The sequence below is a fragment of the Phoenix dactylifera genome, chromosome 5, assembly GCF_051530095.1.
Source record: "Phoenix dactylifera cultivar Ajwa chromosome 5, Ajwa_hap1_PhDact_Kaust_v1.1, whole genome shotgun sequence".
NCBI lineage: Eukaryota > Viridiplantae > Streptophyta > Magnoliopsida > Arecales > Arecaceae > Phoenix > Phoenix dactylifera.
Genome location: NC_143194.1, coordinates 22,737,239 through 22,759,615, shown reverse-complemented (window position 1 = coordinate 22,759,615; position 22,377 = coordinate 22,737,239). Strand labels below are relative to the sequence as shown.

General features: G+C 41.4%; 2 protein-coding genes across 2 annotated transcripts; one reads left to right on the top strand and one right to left on the bottom strand.

Moving 5' to 3' along the window:
• Positions 1-3,253: 3,253 nt before the first annotated feature.
• LOC103711010 (bet1-like protein At4g14600) lies at positions 3,254-16,339 on the top strand. Its single transcript, XM_008796974.5, has 4 exons — positions 3,254-3,418; positions 3,530-3,653; positions 14,741-14,797; positions 15,946-16,339. Exons 1-4 carry the CDS (start codon positions 3,378-3,380, stop codon positions 16,105-16,107), a joined length of 384 nt encoding a protein of 127 aa, XP_008795196.2. The 5' UTR covers positions 3,254-3,377; the 3' UTR covers positions 16,108-16,339.
• A 596-nt stretch (positions 16,340-16,935) lies between these two features.
• On the bottom strand, positions 16,936-19,457 carry LOC103711030 (uncharacterized). Its single transcript, XM_008796999.4, has 2 exons — positions 18,260-19,457; positions 16,936-17,612 (listed from the first exon to the last, which is right to left on the bottom strand). The coding sequence occupies exons 1-2, from the start codon at positions 19,301-19,303 to the stop codon at positions 17,214-17,216; spliced, it is 1,443 nt and encodes a 480-aa protein (XP_008795221.3). The 5' UTR covers positions 19,304-19,457; the 3' UTR covers positions 16,936-17,213.
• Between the last annotated feature and the right edge of the window lie 2,920 nt (positions 19,458-22,377).

The following is a 22,377-nucleotide window of genomic DNA, read 5'->3' as shown; positions in this document are numbered from 1 at the left end:
AATCTCTGGACCATTTTGCCACTATGAGCAGAGATGAACAGAGTGTCGGAGCAAAATCCGCCATATTGAGAAGCCAAATCATATGCCAAACTTCAAGAAGCCATAACTTGGTCTACGACGTCTGATTTAGATGATTTTTTTTTTTTTAAAATCGGGCGGCTTTTCGAGATTTACAACTTTAGGCTAACTCTCTGGAAGGTTGAATCGGGCTGAAATTCTATTATTTGGGCCCCAAAACAGGCTGGTTAAATTGAAACTTTCTTTTTCAATAAAGACTTTGACTAGGCATTATCTCCTAATCTATAAATAATTAGGTAAAGTGATAGCAGATAAAGTTGATGTAGAAACCGAGATATATCTTCTCTAAAATTTTATTTTTTCTTAATTATTTATATTAATCATATTTATTTTGGAAGATCTAGTCCTATTCGAACTAGAAGAGGAATTCAACCTAAATTGTGAAAGAGAGGACCTCATTAACATTATAAATAGGGGATATATACCTCAATTTATTAGGTGTAGAGCATCAATGAAAGAAAAATGGACTCAAACCCTACTTTCACAATTCTTCCATCCTCTTCTATTTTTTTTTGAGAAATTCGAGTCAAACGGGCTAAGAAAAATCTACCTTTTCTCCAATTGAATCAAAGTCGGCATGCACTATATTTGATCTCTTCTTCCAAATCTCTTTCTATGTCATTCTTGAGTTCATCTCTTAACTTTTGCTCTTCTTCTGACATAAAATTTGTGTTCAAAACACCCTAGATAGAAAGAATTATCATTAATATCGAAGTGGTTCGATAGAAGCATGATTAGAATGGTACAATACCAATGCTAGCTTAACATCAAAAAATAAGGATGCACTGTTATCATAAAGGAAAAACCTTGCCATGTCATCTTGTGTCATTAAAAAGTATAGATGTTCCGTTAATATCAGCAAGCAAAGATGTGCAACATGTTGGTGTTTGTATGTCAGCAAACCATGCTTATACTGAATAGGTTACAGAAACAACTACTTTAGTCCAAAAGTTGACATTCATGACACTTTAGTCTTTAGTTTTTCAAGAACCATTAAGAAATCCTTGATAGTTAAAACCAATTTATTTCATTATCTTTCTTCTGAACTTTTTACTGCTTGTTTCAGAAACCTTCCACATACTGGCATTTTTTAAATGGAAAACTTATATCTTCAAAAGCTTTATTAATTTTTCTTCAACAATTTTAAAAATTAGGTTGCATGTTTCATTAATGTAATGCACCGATCTGTCTGTATCGAAATGACGCAAGTTGAACAACAAATTTGGCAACTTTTTCCTTGAGCATACTGTGTCAAGAACGTGTGCTTAGACAAGAATGGCAAGGAAAAAGAATTTGAAATTAGCAAAAGTTTACTGCAAGTACTAAAGGATCAGATATTTACCGGCTCCCTGTATAATTTCATGAAAAATGTATTGACTGAAAATTTCAATAGCAAGTTTTAAACAGAAGTAACTAACAGCCAATTGCATGTTAGAATGCTAGAGAGAGGGAAAAAAGGACAAAGAAGTAAACTCCACCAAAAGATCATGTAATGTTGAGTTGCAATGAGTTCGATCAAGCTGCTTGTCCTTCAGACCTGAAACTTCTACCAAATGCATTCTAGGTTTCTTAGTTCATTTCAGAGAAAAGGGCTGATAGAAAAGGAAGAGAAAACTAACCTGGAAACTGTTCCATGTATTACAATTCAGACATACAAATGTCTCCTCACTCTGCATTGTGCTACTAATATTTATAAGTCTGACTGTTCAAGTTAGTCCTTTTATCATAGTAGAGTTAAGCAAATAGGTAAGATGTTACATCAAAAAAAAAGAAAATTACAGTGACAGGGTTAACAGGTTAGATGAGAGATTTTAAAAGATTGAAGTGCTGAATTTTTTAGCACCAAAGCTCTCCTTGCTGATTGCTAAGTCCATTGGAACTTCAGTCACAGTCAAAAGACAAATGACCGATGGTGCTTTAGATGGAAGTAATAAAGAACGGAGTTTGGTTGCCCTTAAAGCACAGTCCCATAGAGATGTTTCACATTACCTACATGTTTGGTTGGAAGGGCACCTACTTTTTATTTCAGTCAATAATATCCCAGCCAATGTCCCGGCCAATATGGAGGATATTCTATTTATATCAACTGAAATAGTTAATTTGAGATTGTTAAAGCTGACATATATTTTTGATTCATTCTCTTATAATTTAATCTTTCAAGATCTAGTCGTCAATCAGTTTGCTAGTTTTTAAATTTCTTATAGGTATGCACAAAAATAAACCTATGTGAGTTGCTAAGAAAAGACTAATGTTTTACGGTCGTGCATGGGTAATTATACGTCGAAGGAAATCTATCTCAAGGTAGATTGTCGCTATAGAGGTTCCCTATTTAGGCTTTTTCTACCCACCTACATAAGCATTAGTTCAATGACATACTTTCGGCTTTTTGATCCTTTGTCACTACTTCATATACCTGACATTCTAAAATGAGTTAGGGCTTATGGTGCAATCACCCAGCTAGTGGCTAATGAAAATAGAAGCCTCTCTAACACCAATTTGTTTAGGATTTAATATAGATAGATAATCAATTTCATTTATGTGACTAAGAAGGCAAGGTAACCTTAAGATTTTTTAGCTAGTCCATGTGCTTCACATTTTGAAATGATTGAGGGCTTATAGCATAATCATCATGGTTAGGTGGGCTAATGACAAAGGAAGTCTCCCGAACCCGATAGGACTTAATTTGGCTAGATAATCCATTCATATTATTATCTCCCAAAGTTCAAGCCCCCGACAAACCCTAGCCGAATGTTTAGAACTTGATTTGGATAGATAATCCATTCATATTATTATATCAAGGAGTTCAAACCATAGATGAGAGCTGGACTTGTACCCAGATCATTAGTACCAACTCCCAATGATCTTACTTTCCAGGCTTAAAGGCACTCTAAAGAGGGAAAAAAAAATAATTGAGTAAGTTCATGCAATCCAAAGTTGAAGTACAAATGTGTAATGAGATCCAATGCACTCTGTGTATGGCAAAAACCTTTCGTCCAAAGTCCAAACAGCTTCACTCCCAAAATAATCCCTTTTTTTTATCTAACAAACGGGGTGTCAACTGTTGATTGGTGAGCAAGGCTGTCTGCTGTTTACCCTAATTTACGGCCTCAAAATCGAGATGGATTTCACCGGAGCCGGTTCAAATCAACCGGACGGTCGCATTCCAGGCTGTCCGTGCCGCCGGGCTTGATCCGACCGAATCGAACCCGTTCCTTTCCCCCTAATAAATCCTCCCTGCCTTCTATTCTTCCATTCTATTTCTTTTTCCGAGGACGATCGGTGTTCTTCCGCTGCTTCTCATGGCGAATTCACTCTATGGCTCCAGCCCTTTTCGATCCAGGTCTCTCCCTCCCTCCCTCTCTTTTTCGATCTTATGGGAATTCCGCGATTTTATTTCCACTGAATGACCTATAATTCCCTAAATTCGCTTCTTGTGGGGTTGGTATCGCAGGGAAGGCCTCACCTCGAGGCCCGCGGCTAGCTCGGACGAGATCCAGTTGCGGATCGATCCGATGCACGCGGACTTGGACGAGGAGATCTCCGGCCTCCACAAAAAGATTCGGCTGTTGAAAGGCGTGAGTCTTTCTTTTCTTTTCCTGATTTTTTTTATTGAGTTTCTGTCGATTTTTGCTTGTAATTTCATATGATAGATTTGATTTGATTTCTCTTCTCGATCCTTTTATATATGTTGGTTTTTGCTGCACTCTTCTTGTTAGTTTATTGAGTTTCTGTCGATTTTTGCTTGTAATTTCATATGATTGATTTGATTTGATTTCTCTTCTCGATCTTTTTATATATGTTGGTTTTTGCTGCACTCTTCTTGTTAGATCCCCGGATTTAAAAGAAAGAAGGGAAAGTTAGGAACCTAAAGATTCTTGGAATCGACAATTAAACCTTGGATTGCTAATCTGAATTGAGGATGTTGTTTGTGTTTGAATATCTTAGCGTTAATTGTGGCCACATGTGTAATCACGTGAATGGCTAATTTCGTTTATTATTGGTTTTTGTTATGCATTGTAGCTGGTATGGTTCAAACAACAAAATGGTTTTGCTAGAGGTCTGCAGAATTGAGAGATTTTTTGACTCGTGACTATATTGTCGAGTGCTCCTACCATTCCTCAAATTCATCATGGTGATTTCTTCCTTGAGTGCTTAAAACTAAACTTCACCAAGATTCTTCTCTTCCTTGGGTCTTCTCGTGTCTCATGCCTAGAATGAAAAACATAAACAATTATTGCTCATGCATTCTCAAGTTGAGAGGTTATGGAGCATCTTTTACATGTTCACGTTCACATGATGTTCCCTCTTTTCAGTTTTGAGAGTTTCAAATCTAAAAGTTTGTGTGAGAAGGTGAAATCTTAACAGCATTAACCTAATACTATAGATGGTAAACGGTTGTTTTTGCATCTTCATCTTTAACCATCTAAACTATTATATAGTTTCCTCTGATTAAAAATAATAAAGGAAATAATCATTAATAGAATTAAAAGACAAGAAATTTTTTTCCTCGTCTTCTTTTCTGAAATGAGAAGATGTAAGGCGTCAAATTATCAATCTAGATACTGTTTATGGAAGCAAATTTTTAGGCTTATGATTTTTGATGGTAGTATAGTGACCTTACCTTTGTGAGAGTTGTTGATATTAAAATCCCAAAGCATAGCAATGCGATGAATGCAGCATCGTTGCTTGGATAAACAACAATGTGACTCTGGAGTTTGCGCATAGCATGATCAAGTTCAGTATTGGCTTGGGGTTGCATACTTGGAGCAATGGGAAGAATGTTGTATAGTTACATGGCTAAACAACAATGGTCAGAGGCACTTAGGTGTATAATATATATAATATTAGTTAGTGACATCCTATTGAGATGCATATTAGAAGCATCAACTTGGGTCTATTCTTCTTTTTTTTTTTTTAATTCAGGATTTAAAACCAAATTTGACAGCATTAGCCCATAACTTTGATACTTGGATAAGTGGGAGAGGGTAATCAAGGACCAGGGAGGAGGTCATGGGCATAGAGTTGGTGGATAATGTTGTAGGGTTAATGTGGCAGGGTAGAGGAGGCATATTACAAGAGGTAGAGCAGGAGATGGTTCAAAGAGGTGTGGGATAAAGAGTGTGGAGAGAAGAGGTTAGCATGAAGTTTTGGTAGTTGCAGGTTGTTTGTGCCGTGAAAGGCAAGGTTCACTGTCTTAGTACCAAACTCTGTACCAATGCCACACTAGCACAGTGTCGGTATGGTATGGTATGAAATTTTTTTGGCATATTGAGTGTCAGTACGCCACTCGTACTACATATCGAGTACCAGTACCAAATTGGTACGGTATGCCCATACCGTCTGGTTTAGGCCAGTACGATGTACCTTACTGAAAGGAGTAGGTTGATGGGGCCGCTAAAAGGCGTGGTAGTGTGAACATCATTGGTGACTGCATAAGCGGGATATGAGCAGAGCCATGGTTAAGCGTGTAGTTTTGGGGAATGAGGAATGGATTTTTGGGTCAAAAAGGCTGAGGGATGTGGCTTGGAAATGGACCTATCTTTTTTCTATCCTGCAGCTAGGCATGGCTTTGTATTTGGCTTATTATCACTTAGACGATAGAACATTCTCTGAGAGTGGAAGTAATTATTAGACTGTTTTAAGTGGTTGCTAGCCAATTGGTTAGGATGGTCTTTAGTTGTACACACAAGCCAGGAATTCAAGCCCTGGAATTGACTGATTCTCATTATATGTGAGGAATACTTCACACTAGATTATATCTGCAGAATTTTAAGATGCTTCCCAACAATTTAAAAGCTCTTAAAGAGTATATATCAAGCTTAAAACTCTGGTTAGTTCAATCCACGAATAACAAAAATTAACCAAAAAGTGGGATTTATTCTAACTTTATGGCCTGCAAGGGCAGATCTGAGAAATCCATGTAGGAGGGCAGAGTATGGAATTTTGTCTTGAATACCATTTTGGTTAATAGTAATTATAAAAAGTTCATTAAAAAAGAATAAAAATAATTGTTTACATTGATTCAGAGCATAAACTGAGCATTGGCTCGTAGTAGCATTTCAAGCATTTGAATTCAAGATGAGAGATTTTGGAAAAGACTAATCTGGCAAACTCACTTCAAATTGCATTTCATTTTACATGATCAATTACTATTTGGAACTATTCATCTTGAGAAGGCAACAATAGAATAACTTGATGAGTTGGAGTTAATTATCAACTGCCATGAGTTGGTGAGTGCAGAAGATGTGCAAATGAGTGGTGACAAAGATGAATTTTGAGGGGAAGTCATAGACAAGGTTATCAAGGCTTAAAAAGAGCCTCAGTACTCCTTGTGCTCAATCCATTTCCTGGCCTCAAATGAGAATACCTTAAGCTTGGGCCCTTAGGCTTGCTACTTCATGAAATAGATGATGTTGGTTGGGATCGAAGGCTACAAGAATTGGCTTCTCTTTGAGGAGCTTGGGAAGGGCTTTTTTTTTTGTAAGGGGGGTGTGGTTGTAATTTACGTGACTTCATGGTGCGGACACTAGTACTGGACTAATTATTTTGCGAGATCACGGTCGTCGCAGGAGGACGGTCCAGCCACTTTCGTTGTGGTTGGATTGATTTATGTTATTTTTTATTATTTTATGTTGGTAGGATTAATTTGCATATTGTCATTTGAGGACCTTGTTTAGATTGTTTTCTTTGTAGGGACCTATCTGTTATTTTGTGGCCCCATATGTATATAGGGCATGCATTTGTTTTCTTTAATGAAATTATGCATGAAAATTAGTCTTCTTCCTCTTCCTCCTCCTCTCCTCTTTCTTCTTCTTCCCCTCTTCTTCTCCTCTATCACTCTGCCTTCCATCCCTTACATCTGTTCTGCATCAGCTTTGGTATCAGAGCCAGGTTGACTTTGCCTCTGTTGCTGAAGTCAAGGGATCCAGTTTATGGACGGACCTCCGCCGATTCCTTTTCGGCCTTTCCTTCATCTGCATTTTGCTGAAGTATTTGCACCGCAAACGCCGGAACGCACGGAGGATCGCTGCACGGCACGCATTTCGAAGAAGAAGGGGTGTTCCCTTTCTTCTTTGTTTTCTTCTCTCTCCCTCATTTCATCTCTCGTGAGGACAAAAGGGGCAAAACCCTTCCGTCGGTCGCTTCCCACCTGGCGCCAGTCCACCGGTCTCCTTCGCAAGACGCCATCGCCGCCTTCGTTCCCCACCGTCGCTGCCTCCACTGCTGTCTCCCTTTTCTTCCCTTCCCTCTCTCTCGGATCCCACACAGAGAAGGAAAACCCCATCGCCGGATACCCCCAAAGCGGCCCGGGAGGCAAATAAGCCGGCCTCCTTGTCGTTTTCTCCTCCAACCGTCACTGTTCAAGCACCAACCACCACCGCCGTTTCGCAGCGCCGCCGATTCACCATCGGACACCGCCGTGCCTCCCCGGAAGCTTCGGCCACATCTTGTTGCCACCGTCCGTGGCCGGATCCAGGAGAAGGACGCCGCCGCCCCACTCGACGCCGCCCCACTCCACCGGTGCAACACCTCCTCGCAACCACCGCCGCGAAATCAGGCGTGAGCCGTCGGATTCGTTGAAGGGGGAAGATGGTCTACAGTACAGGTAAGGTCTAAATCCGTTAGCCCATCATCCATTAGCCCAAACCAATTCAAAAAAAAAAAAAAATCTTGCGGATCGGACTGTCTTAGCGGGTTGAGTCTGTTAACCCGATAACCCGACTCCACTTGAGTTATTAAAAAAAAAAATCAAAATTTGAAATTGCCGCACGTGACGCGTAAGTCACGCACGTGCGGGAGATTTCTTCTTTCTCTTCCTTACTTTCCCGACTACCTCTCTTCTTCGGTATCTCCGATCACCGCTTTCGTCGTCCTATGCCGTCACCGCTCGGCCGTTACCACTTCCGCCCACCACCGCCAAATTTTTCTTTGATTTTTCCTTCGCACCACCGCGTCGCCCGCCTCTTCCCTCTGCCACAGTTGTTGCTACTCCGCCGGACACTCGCCGGCCCGTCCGTGTCCACCACCACTTACCACGCCCCTCCCACCATCGCCAATCCCCTGCCTTCCACTGCTATCAGCGCACCCCGCTCGTTCCCCACCGCCGCTGCCACGTCTGCTGCTGCACCACTGCGCCGCGCGCCGCCCCTGGTCTTCCTTGCCGCCGCGCCGCCGCTTGTAATTGCCGCCGCGCCGCCGCTTGTAATTGCCGCCGTCGGTTGCCACGCCACCACTGTCATCTTTGACAGCCCCTATCACAAACCGTTCCAATCGCAGCCACCAACAGCTGCTCCGACCACCTCCAAGGAAACTGTTATAGTGACGTCCCTTCGACGCCATAGACCACCCTCCTGGTCCTGTTTCAGCCTGATTATCTTCCGCGTGCACAAATCTCTCTCCAGACCAGGTCAGCTCTATTTTTCCCTTTCCTGCGGATTCAATTTGCTCATTTAATTTGGCATTAATTTTCTTAATTTGTGCGTGGTAATACGTTCCACAAATCCAAAATACACGCGATCACACACGTTCACAAGACAAACAGAACCCTAGTAGTAGCATTTTTTTAATATTAATTGTAGAGCTAGATCATATCTGGGAGACATACATGGCTTCGTGACACCTTGCATAGTTCGAGAACTTGGTACTACTTGATTGCAGCTACTTGTTGACCTGCGTCTTATATTAATTTTCAGTTTGCAATAACTATTTGCTAGGGAGTAGTTTTAGTTTATATTGAGCATCTACTTTGCAATTTTGAATTCATTTCATGCATTAGGTCTACTTAGGAATCTTTATAGTTGGTCGGCTCATACATTTTGTCATTCATTTTATGCATCTACGTAGTGGTCGTGTCGCATCTCATTCTGAGTCCCAATTAGGTATGGATTCCAAAATCGAAGCTCTATTAAAAACTATCCAAGACACTAACGCGCAAGTCCAAAACAACAATGCCCAAATTCATGACCTAACCACACTGTCCACCCAGGTTAATGCTCGACTTGATTCAATTGAGGCTTCAATTCAGAGGGTTCTTGACTTTAAGAAAGCTAGTACCTCCCATTTACCAGGTCTTGAAGGGGATGGCACCCTAGAACAATTCCTCGAACAACAAGACTCTGTTCGGCAGGGCAATCTTGATAATAGGTTTGTTCTAGGTCACCATCATGCCTACCCTCGCCCTAGAGGACCTGGTTCCTTTCCTAATATTGATAGAGGTTACCGACATAACGTAGAACCTAGAGAACCTCGTGACCCTGATGACGATGTAATGCGAGGCATTAGGGTTGAAGCCCCCACTTTTGACGGTCGTCTTGACCCGAAAGTCTTTTCAGATTGGTTACGCGAAATGGACCATTTCTTTGAGTGGTACAATCTGTCTGATGAGAAAAAAGTTCGATTCGCTCGGATGAAACTTCTTGGTCGAGCTAAGCTGTTTTGGCAAAACAATGAACAACTGTTAGCTAGGAGACATCAACCTGCTATTACTGATTGGGTCGAGATGAAAGAAAAATTGAAAGAAAAATACCTTCCATTAAGCTATCAAGCTGACCTCCTAGATCGATGGAATAATTTAAGACAAGGTAGCCGCACAGCTACTGGTTACATCGCTCAATTTGATGAATTTATGATGCGAAGTAATGTAGCTGAAGATGAACGTATGATCCTGAGCCGATTTCGATGGGGCCTAAATGATGAGCTTAGGAAAAAACTTATCCTTCGTGAAGTAGCCACCTTAGACCAAGCCTATACATTTGTGCAAAACTATGAGCAGTTCTCCAAATCTATGTTTGCTAGGCGCCGAGACACCTGGCGGGTTCCCACTAGTGCCCAACCATCGGGACCCAGACCCTCAATCAGTTCTGTCCCACTAAACCCTTTTCTTCTACACCTATCCAAAACCGAGATATTAAAGGCAAAGGAGTTTTAGGTGAACTTCCAAAGACAAAACTCAAGAATTCAGTATTTTAAATGCCAGGGATTTGGTCATGTTGCCTCCCAATGTGTAAATCAAACCCTTGTTATTGATACACAAGCACAGGAGGGTGACATTGATAATTTAAAGGAACAAATTTATGAGCCCAATTTGGAGGATATTCAAGATGTCGAAGACGAACCTGAAGACGAATCACACACTTTAGGCTGTATTCGAGCTACACCCCAGATAATTGCCCACGAATCCGACCAATCCACTATGAATGTAGTAAGGTGTGCCGTTACCCAGTCTAAGGAGACGGATGACTGGAGACAAACCTCAATTTTCCACACTTACATTAAGTGCGGAGAAAAAGATTATAAAGTTATCATTGATAGCGGGAGCTGCATTAATGCGATATCTTCCAGCATTGTTTCCCGCTTGGGTCTGACTCCAGTTTTCCAACCTCAACCATATAAGGTCTCCTGGATCGACACATCATCTATTCACATTAAGGAAAGATGTCTTGTACCTATTCATATCCTTTCTTATAAAGACACTGTCTGGTGTGACGTCCTCCCAATGGATGTAGGTAATCTGATATTAGGAAGACCTTGGTTGTTCGACCTCGATGTCACTATCTACGGTCGAACTAACTCTTGCTCTTTTGTATTCCAGGGTCAGAAAATTAAGCTTAATCCTTTACGGCCCAAAATACTAGATAAGTGTACGAACAAGAGTACCTCTAAAGCAAAGGAACTCCATATCCTTAGCCCCATGGAATTTGAAATGAGCGTATTTCATGACTCTCCAATGTTTGCTTTACTAGTTAAAGAGCTCCACCCACATCTTCAAAGCACATTCCCGGCTGAAGCCCTAGCTATCCTTGAGGAGTTCAAGGAAGTTCTCCCCGACGATCTCTCGGATTATTTGCCCCCTCTGCGTGATATTCAGCACGCCATTGATCTAGTCCCTGGAGCTACTCTTCCTAACTTGCCCCATTATCGGATGAACCCTTCTGAGCATGCAGAGCTCCTAAGGCAAATTAAGGAGCTCCTACAAAAGAGATTTATTCGAAAGAGTCTAAGTCCTTGTGCTGTACCTGCCCTACTTACTCCAAAGAAAGATGAGACTTGGAGAATGTGTGTAGACAGTCGGGCTATTAACAGAATCACGATCAAATACCGTTTTCCTATTTCCCGGTTCGACGACATGTTGGATATGATGGCGGGTGCCACCATTTTTTCCAAGATTGATTTAAAAAGTGGCTACCATCAAATCCGAATTCGCCCAGGAGATGAATGGAAGACAGCCTTTAAGACAAAAAATGGCCTCTACGAATGGCTGGTAATGCCTTTTGGTCTTTCAAACGCTCCTAGTACCTTTATGCGAGTGATGACTCAAGTACTACGACCTTTCATGGGCAAATTTTTAGTCGTGTACTTTGACAATATCCTTATTTATAGCCAATCTAAGAAGCAACATTTAATCCATTTAAGGCAAGTTTGTACAACTTTACACAACAAGAGCCTCTATGCGAACCTTAAGAAGTGTTCATTTTTCACTACTCACGTAAACTTCTTAGGGTATTTAGTCTCTTCTGAGGGCTTATCTGCTAACCCTGCGAAAATCACTGCAATTGTCGAATGGCCTGAACCTAGGAATATTACCGATATCCGTAGTTTTCACGGCCTGGCCACATTTTACCGTCGTTTCATAAAGGGGTTTAGTACCATTATGTCACCTATCATAGATTGCCTTAAACGGGGTGACTTTCAGTGGACGCGCGCTGCTGCTATAGCATTTAGTGACATTATGAAGAGAATGACGGAAGCGCCGGTTATGCGACTCCCTGATTTTAGTAAAGTTTTTGAGGTGGAATGTGATGCATCTGGCTTAGGTATAGGTGGTGTGCTTAGTCAAGAACGTCATCCGATAGCCTATTTTAGTGAAAAGCTGAACGAGGCTAGACAAAGGTATTCCACCTATAACAAAGAATTTTATGCAATAGTCCAGGCCCTACGGTATTGGCGACATTATCTTCTTCCAAATGAATTTGTTCTCTATTCTGACCACGAAGCACTTCGTTTTCTTAATTCCCAAAAAAAACTTAATCATCGCCATGCTAAATGGGTTCAATTTCTCCAGGACTACGCTTTTGTTCTCAAGCAAATGTCAGGTGCAGCGAATAAAGTTGCTGATGCGCTGAGTCGACGAGTAACCCTGTTGTCCGCCATGTCTGTTTCCATCACCGGTTTTGACAGACTTAAGCATGATTACTTATCTTGCCCTGATTTTGGAAAACTCTATCATGCCCTTGCTGATGGACAAGGACCTTTGATTGATAGTGTTTATCTTCAAGACGGGTACTTGTTCAAAGCTTCCAAGCTCTGTATCCCGCGAACTTCCGTACAAGATTTTTTGATATGGAAAGTGCATGCCGGTGGTCTCGCTGGACATTTTGGGCGAGATAAGAGCATAGAAGACGTCGAACGTCAATTTTTTTGGCCAAGTTTGAAACGGGACGTTGCTAAAATTGTAGGACAGTGTCGCACGTGTCAACTAGCTAAGCACAAAAAACAAAATACTAGCCTCTACACTTTGATGAGATTGTTAAGCTATACGGTTTACCGAAAACCGTTGTATCCGATAGGGATGTCCGCTTCATGAGCTATTTTTGGAAAACCTTGTGGCATATGGTTGGCACCAAACTTTAAATTTTTTACTGCTTATCATCCCATCCTCAAACCGATGGCCAAACTGAAGTCGTCAACCGAAGTCTAGGTAACCTTTTGCGAAGTCTAGTTGGTGAACACAATCGTAACTGGGATTCTATTCTGCCTGTCGCCCAATTTGCATATAATTCGTCGGTCAATAGATCTATCGGGATGAGTCCATTTGAGGTAGTCCATGATTATAAAGCTAGAAAACCTGTAGACCTCCTACCTATGTCCCCACATATTCGAATTTCTGAGTCTGCACATGCATTTGCACAACACATTCATACTCTGCATCAGAAAATTAGCAAGCGCATTCATATGAGTAATGCTCAATATAAGCTACAGGCTGATTCTCATAAGCGAGATAAATAATTTCAAACTGGTGATTATGTTATGATACGTATTCGGCCTGAGCGGTTTCCATCTGGAACCGTCAAGAAACTGCAGGCTCGTAGTGCTGGGCCCTTTCGGGTATTGCAACGAGTGGGCACTAATGCCTATGTCCTTGATCTCCCCTCTGATTATGGTATTAGCTCCACTTTTAATATTGAGGATTTGGTTGCTTACAAGGGTCCCCCTTCCATTCCTATTGACCCTTTCACTGAGCCATCCCTTGAGCTTGATGATACTTCTATTTTTGATTCCATACCATCTCCGACCCATTTACCCTTACCACCAGCACAAAAAGAACAGATTGATGCCATTTTAGATGAGCAGACTGTTTCTACCAGTGATGGGGGTGTTCAGCATTTCTTGGTTCGCTGGCGAGGACGTCCGGAGTCCGATGCTACATGGATTACACGTGAGGAGTTCCAGTGCATTGACCCAGATCTCCTGGAGTACTATCAGAGTCATTCGTCGGGGTCGACTTCTTCTTACCCGGGGGGAGTTTGTGCGGACACTAGTACTGGACTGATTATTTTGCGGGATCACGGTCGTCGCAGGAGGACGGTCCAGCCACTTTCGTTGTGGTTGGATTGATTTATGTTATTTTTTATTATTTTATGTTAGTAGGATTAATTTGCATATTGTCATTTGAGGACCTTGTTTAGATAGTTTTCTTTGTAGGGACCTATCTGTTATTTTGTGGCCCTATATGTATATGGGGCATGCATTTGTTTTCTTTAATGAAATTATGCATGAAAATTAGTCTTCTTCCTCTTACTCCTCCTCTCCTCTTTCTTCTTCTTCCCCTCTTCTTCTCCTCTATCACTCTGCCTTCCGTCCCTTACATCTGTTCTGCATCACTTCATTAATGCTTCCACTTTACAATGCACTTTTCTTGTTTCTGTCCCTTAAAAAAACAGAGAGAACTGAACTTAGAAATATGTAATTTAAGATCTTAAACATGGGAATCTATATGAACCTTTGGAGAGTGGACATGTATTGGAGACATGTCAGGTTGACCAGTCATTTATCTAAAGGAATTTACTTATAGTAGCAGGATAATAAACTTTAGGAAATGAATTTGGGACAGAGTGTTGGTACAATTGGGACTATATAGTGATCAATCTTCTTGAATAGGGGGATTTCTAGGGCTAGTAGACCTACATGTGGGATTGGAAAGAAGGAATGAGAAGAGGGGCCCAGCTTGTTGGGCATGTATTGAAAGTGGGACTGAGGAAAGAGTAAATGGAAGCAGGACTGACTTGCATCGACTTCCACATAACCCTTCCTGTGATGGCCCATTTAATTTTGTTCAACACATGACTGTTTTGGTTGAGGACATCATCTCAAGGTCATAGCCTGTCTGGTACTTTCCAACATCAATTTAGCAATCATGTTTTTCCCAGAAAATCATGTCTCCTTTTCAGCTCCTGTATGAAGACCTGCCAATATATATGTGCTCAGAAAATGTTATCCTAATTGCTCATTCCACATTTCTTATTCTTAGTAATTCTTTTTATGAATTATGTCATGCAGTATTAGTACTCTTCTTCTTATGCATCAAAAGTTTCAGTTTGAGAAGTTTTCCGTTTTCTTGTTCGCAAGTATTTGACAAAACATTTACTCAAATTTGACATTGCAGGTAGCTCAAGAAATAGAAACGGAAGCAAGGTTTCAGAATGACTTCATATCTCAATTGGTAATACAAGTATCAACTAAGTTGTTTGTGCATTGAATGATCCTACTCAACATATATGCCTATTTCTCTCTTATTGGATTGCTGATTTTTACATTTATACTTTAAAACTGATTACGAAATTCACTCTTATACTTGACAAATAGTATAACAAATAAAATTTATGTATTTCTTGAAAGATTAATGGTTCTTTCTTATTGCATTTCTGATATTATAGATTATATATTATTAAGTAAAGAGAAAATCTTTGATTGATGGGAATTTATATTATGTTCAGATATATTTTGCTTTGTGATGCACGTGAACCTTTGTTGTGTTTGCTTCCATTGTTGGCTGTTTGTAACAACCAACCTGTATTCCTATGAGATGGAAAATTTTAGTTGTTCATTTGCAATATATGCTGGCTCCTCAATAAATCAAGTGGTAATTTTGGGATCTTTGTTTTTCATGCCATCATCATATGTTTGACTTGTGTGGACTTCTAATAAGTTACCTTGTTTCACCTGGTTTTTAAAATTTTTACCTACCCTGGTATCTTGTTTAATTTTTTTGGGATGGAATGTATATTGATTAACAAAATAGGGCAATTGTGATTCAATTTGTTGAGTGTGACTTATGCATAAAAATCTTAAATATTAACATTTAATTGTGATATTCATATAGCAACAAAATTATATAACCCAAAAAAAGATCACTCATTTGGCCAGGGAACATTGAATATGAGAAATACCTTATTTTAAAGAATGGTGACAAATGATTGAGAAATCCGTCTCAAGTGTTCAGGAGGAACTTCACATCTTCTGTCTCTTGTGATTGCTCTGTCTAATGGTTGCCACTTGCCAATATTTTTTTTTATTTTTTCGAACATAAAGTTTGAAGCATCCCAACATATGCATCGGATTTAGTGGCTTGCAAGGTCTCCTTTGCTTTTATGTCATGGAGGATTCTCATTGAGTCCATCTGTTTCCTTTGAACTTCAAAAGTATTGCTTTATGGTCAAGTAATTCCAGATCATTTTTGCGGCACATGAGCCCATGTGCATATGAGTGACAAAGTCCATATATCATCTTCATATTTTTTATTCTTTTTTTTATGTGGGAACTTGTCTGTTATAAAATGATAACACATGCATTTCTTGCGTTCTTAAACAGCAAATGACTCTTATAAAAGCTCAGGCTGCAGTGAAGAACAATATGAGGAGGATGAACAAAAGCATCATCCAGCAGGGCTCAAACCATGTAGTCCATGTCATCCTGTTTGCTCTCTTCTGTTTCTTTGTAGTCTATCTGCTATCCAAATTCTCTAGAAGATGAGGAAAGGAGATGTGAGAGGAGATGGGAAGGCAACATGAATGAGGATTTGATGCTTCTCCAGTTTTCATTGTATTACTTCGATGGAGTTGCTGAGGTAACAGTGGTGTAAAATAATTGGACGGGTGGTGGCCAGCATTGAGACCTCAAATGTTGAATCATGTTAACCTGAACAGGGACATATATTATCCTGTAATTAAATATATGAAAGTAGCTCAGATCCATAGTTGCTTAACCTTCCAGTTACAAGTGCTTTTATTGTTTTTAGTTGTGCGCACCAACTGAATCTGGCTGTCTCGAAAGAATATTTTTCCTGTACCTCTATCTTCGTGAAGTTAAAAATGAAATATAAATCTGGAAAAGTAGAGGCTTACAGAAAAATGTTAGGTTATAGGACATGCAACAGGAGACTGAGAAATGAGGACTGTTTCAGATTTGGCTATGATTAGTGGATGCAATTCCTTGTATTAAAGTTCATCAAGAAACTATGAGGTGTGTTGCAAACTGAGTACATCAATTGCAAACTGAGTACATCTTGCTTGCTCTTTCGTTCTTGGTTCTCTCTTACAACAAAAATTTGGAGAGCTACTTACTAGATGTCGAAGCTAAAGCTATATAGTAAGAAAAGGTAGGTGTGTGTGTGTGTGTGTGTTTTTCGCCTATCCTGCAGATTTTCAGTAGGAGTGCATGTGGTTGCTAGAATAAGAATTTGGCAGCTCGTACAGGAATTCTTATCACATGTTAATGCCAGTATTCACACTATTTTGGAATTGGAAGTATAAATTGTATTCCAATTCCCGGGTTGACCTCTTATATATTGAGGGAAAAGCCTTGACAATAACGGAGACAAATTTTAATCACGGAATGCATTTTCACATGCACATGAATGAAAGATTTTCTGATAGATGGAGAAAGAAGAAAAAAAAAGGTAAAATTATGCACAGAGCTGATGTTTCCCAATATTCAGTAAGAATGCAAACACAAGCCGATATCTTGCCCTGGGTTTCCATTAAGTGTCATAACCAAGCCTTCAATTCCTTTCATTCGAACTTATGTTCAAGTAGCCTATACTTGATGTTCTATAAGTGAATTCGGTTAGAGCATTCGGGCTAGCTACATTGGCAAGAACCTTCTGCAAGCGGTGTCTGAGCGTTTCTTTTGAATGCTTGCTTCAGCTTGTGCTCCTTTACCTCATTAAGGACCCTTGCTGTCCAATTGGCGAAGAAGGTCTCATCATGCCCAAGCTGGCGATCCTTGTAGAATGAAAAGCACCGACGTGTCTCGTTGTTAGGGCAATGATCGCCTTGGGGATCATTCCATGCCCCTTGGTGCTTCATCCCTGAATAGCTAGCGATCCACCGAAAAACGTACTGCCCCACACCTGCTAGCTCTAGCCATCCTTTGGGGAAGAACTCCATTAGGCTGCTGTTCTTGTCCATGAAGAACATATTGGTCAGCTGAGCCCCATGAGTAGAGGCTAGGATGTCCGTTTCACTCAGTAATTTCACCTGCATCAACCGGTGTAAAGATGAATCAATCGATCAAAACTTGTGATCATAGCCTCCAAAACACCTGAGAGACGGAGTCAAAGACATGGATGATAGAACCGGAACAATATTGGTGATATAGAGAGATGCTTATGAACTTTTTGCAAACAAAACTTGCCTAAACTTGTGAGATAATAAGTATTGTGATTCATACAAGGAGGAGGATAGATGTATCATGGTACAAGGTTAGGTCTAGAAGCGACTACTTCTAAAGTAACATAGTTGGATCGACCAAATAATAGGGAAATATACTAGATACGTGCATTGAAGATCCAAGTGTGTTGCTGCGGATGGGGTGGCTTCTTATATGGCCCATCACTCCAAAGGTGTTATCTGGGCAAGACATGACTTTATACCGTCTTCTTTATATTTTCTGCTTCTTTCTGATTTTATGGGTTATACTTATACCCATTGTGTGTGAATCGCCAATGTACCAAAAAAAAAAAAAAAATCCAAGTGTGGGCAAGAAGAGTGAGTGGCTTCAGTTTGTGTCTAAGATTGTAGAAAGAAAATTAAGAAGTATCTGCACCTTGGTGGTTGACAGGTTAACTAGCAATCTATGATTAGCGTGTTCATGGAGGATAATTAATCAAACAAAAAACACCGACCTGATCGCAGAATGTCAAATTATTAGGCCTGGCAACCTTGAGTTGGCACGCATCCACCCTCATGCACTCCCTCCCAAAGATCCTTATAACTGCCGGCTCGTCCTTAAACGACCTGGCCCCCGTCCTCAACAGCAATGTAAGCCTTACGGCACTCAAGCCTCCAACAGCCGTGCTAATCCCGCAGTAAGCTCGAGCCTTGCACCTCATCATGTCATACACCTCCTCCCTCCTCTCCCTCGCCATCGATCCCTCGTTGTGCCTAAACACCACTGCCTCCTCAAAGCAAATCGGCCCCTCTTGGCTCTTCTCGAACCGCTCGATCGCCACCTCCTGTCCGAAGACTGCCTTCATCAGGGCTGCAACCCACGGGCCCATGCGCGTTCTAAGTTCTCCTCTATGGTACAGCACCCACCTTGCTGGCCTAACGCACCCTTTCCTCCGGTGCCATGCCACAAATGGCACCACCGCCGATAGCCCATGCCACAAGTTATCGTAGTCGTAGTACGTATCCGACACGTATGTCAGGCCCGAGAGGAGCTTCGCGTTGCGCGGGAGGGCATCCGGCGGTGCCAATGTGTATGAATTCCTCGTGCCATTCGATGGGTCGCTGCCCGCCAAGCACAGAAGCCGACCGTCCCGCTCCTTCGAGGGGAAGTGGAGGAACTCGGTCTCGCCTGCCTCGTAGGTGTCGTTTAGGGAGCTCATGAACCAAGTGTTGCCCTCCATGGCGGTTTTGGCGAGCCGGAGGTCTTTGAGGGGGAGGAATGTAACGGCCGGTTCCTGGAGCTTGGGCTTTGCGAGCGAGTAAATTAGGTTGTGGGCTTGGTGAGGAAATGGCCATGAGGGGGAGAAGAGGGAGAAGGAGAGGGGGGTCTTGAGTACTGCTTGGATTAGTGTTGGGATTTGGAGGAGGGCGAGGAAGGTGATGAGGGTGATGAGGAAGCAATGGGAGCACTTGGAAGACTGGGTGGAAGTGGGGAAGCCTCTTCGCTTGGAGAAGCATTCTGTGGGTATGCGATCCTGAGCTGGAGTTGATCGGCGCATCCTCAGGACTATGCCTTCTAGTGTTGTGAGGATTTCCCCTACGGGAGATTGGAGAGGCTACTGTATTTATTGGATACGGGCGTGGTACTGTTGGAGTCGTTGTTGAGCCCTGAGAACTCTCTGTTCTCTTCCTTCTCCTTGGCTTGTGTGGTTCAGTCGCGTTGAAAGACCTAGGTGGAGTAGTAAAGGTGGAAAGCTTAAAGCTGTGAGAGATAGAGAGGGCACGTTTGGGGGGATATGAATGTGATAAGAACTAGAAATGGAGAAAGAATGATGCGTGGGATGAGCGAAAGTAGGAGGGAAGATGCTCTCACTAATTTAAGTTGTCAACTGCCTAACTATATAATAGAATTACTTAATAACTACGTAATAGAATGAAAGAAGTACTATCTGATGTCTTCCATGTGAGTTCCGTATGTAAAGAAAATATAAAGAAATGGTTTTGTGGAGTAGAACAGAAGATTGATTTTCTTGGATCAAGTAAAATAAGGGAGCATGGTTCCAAAACTGCCAATAATGCAATAAGCTTGGAGAATTTGGATCGGGGTTGCCACCCTATTCGATTTGTGTACTTTAAAAAACAAAAAAAATGGGTGGGTGATGCAGACGACTTGAGGCTCCACGCGAGTTGGACTAGACTGCCTTAGCATTCCCACTAACCAGACTACATTAGCATTGCATGCGTTGTGGTTGAAATCTGGCCTGTGGGTGACCACATCGGAGAAAGCCGAGAAGACACTGGCCGGGACGGAGAAAGCTGAGAAGACACCGACTGGGACGGAGAGAGGGAGCCACCTCCTGTGTTTCGGGGTATTTGCATAAAACCTTGGCCGTGGATTCCAGCAAAGGCCCTTCGACGGTTAAGTTAGCAGAGTTTTTGGAGGGGCTTCTGAGTATTTTGTATTGCTTTTAATGGCTTCTAATCGCCTACCAAAGGACTTTCCCTACTCCCTTTTTATAAGGTGAGGATGACGGCCGTTACCTGAAATCTCGGGCTGAGATGTGATCAACTGGCCAATAGTTGGAGATGACGTGTGTTGGCAGGTGCGGCGGGGTATGATCCTTCATAGGTGTGGCAGAGTATGACCCTTGACAGGTGTGGCAGAGTACGATCCTTGGTTAGCGCGTCATGGCGTGGCCAGCAAGTAATGGTTCGTAGAAGGGGACTGGCCAGGCTGGGATATTCGGCCACATATGTTGGCGTGGGCATGCGCGCAGGTACGGCTGCGAGCGAGGTCAGGCAGGCTTGGAGGCCGCGACATGTGCTTGACGAGGTCGGCTCGGCCTTCGGCAGGCGGAGGTCGGCCCGGCCTCTGGTAAGATTGGCTCGACTTTTGGTGCGCTTAGATCGGCTTGGCTCTTGATGGGACTGAGGTCTGGCCTCTGGTCGCTCTGAGGTATGTCGGCCAAAATTGGATGACTCCATGCTGAAGTAGGACAATCCATTTGCCTCCCATCGACCTGCATTGAAGTTTCAATTGGTGTTTTCTTCATCCTTTTTCTTCACAAAAGAAAGATATGCGTCCGGCTCATTTTAGACCAACTTGTGCTGAGTTGAAGAATCTTTTGGTTTTAAGTAGTCGATCATCATATCCATAGCAATTTTTAGATGCCTCTCACTTATAGCTTTTTAAACCTTAATATCTTGGTCATTTGTTGGGTGACTGAAACCAAGTTGAACCTAGATCTTGATCAAATATGGAAGTTAGAATCATAAAAGAATGATTGAAAAATCTGGATCGTTATATCGATATATCCTAATCAACATTTTGGGGTATATCAAATAATTGGGGTTAAGACACCAAGGGCCAGGATTTTATGTACACCTGCGTCAGAAATGCGCCTCTACTGAATAAAGCGACATCTCAACTTTGTATGCACGTATTCATCTTTCCCCATAGTCTTGTTCCGAGTAAGATATTGCGAAACACGTCACTTATTAGAAAAAAAAAAAATGGAAACCTCGAAAACTTCAACCTCAAAGTTGACGGGAGTAGTGCATGCGAAGGTAATAGACCATCCTCTCCGATAAAAAAGTATTTGCTGCCCAAATCTAGCAATCAAAGTGCAGCTCGGGGCAGCATGCGAAATTTAAAAGAGCTCCTGAGTAGAATTGCACATTCTATCCTCTGATTTCGACTCTACTGCCCATAGAAACTAAGCACCTAATATTAGCGAACGAATTCTGAAATTGGAATTATTTCAAGGTGCCATTGACCATAAATATTCGGAAAAAAAAGAGGTTTTGTTTTTTAATAATTAAGCGATGCATGCAGTCCAATAGAAGATGCGAAGCACACGCGATGGTCGCTCAGAAAAATCATTCAGAAAAGTCACTCAACTGTCTTCCACCATTCATGTTGCTTCATTTGGCACCATTCGAAACTCAAGTACAAAGCAATTAGAATGGCTTTTTAAAGAAAAGGGGAAAAAAATGAGAATGCAAGACACCAGCTAAGTAATAGTTTGAGTTACATTTTTGAACTACCAAAGCATTTTTGATTTTGCATGAACATAGAACACTACCAGCTTGACCTACCCAAACTCAGGAAAGTCATTCAAAAAAGTCACTGGATTGTCCTCCACCATTCATGTTGCTTCATTGGGCACCATTCAAAACCCAAGTGTAACGCAATTAGAATTAGTACATTTTTCTTGCTTCCACCTGCAGAGCAAAAAATGAACTAACTTTGAGAATCTTTTTAACAAGAAAGATGTCTATAGCACAGCAAAGAGGGCCGGAGGCTTGTGGCCCTCACAAGTGAAAGTTACAGGAGTTAGCTCTATAATAGAAAAAATGTCAATAAATCATTATACTTTTATATGCCTGTGATATACCAAAGGTGGGAAAATAAAAGTGTAAGGCCATATATATATCCATGGACTACTGGAAACAATTCTATTTATTTGTTTGTTTGTTTATATGTTAGTTTTAAAATAAGGTCTTAAACCCCTTGTTTGTGTGGGATATTGGCCCTCTAGATGCACGTAGAATAATATGAATTTTATGGCACAACTTGTGGATAGAGTTAAGACTGAAATGGGATCGAATACCAGTATATTCATATATATAT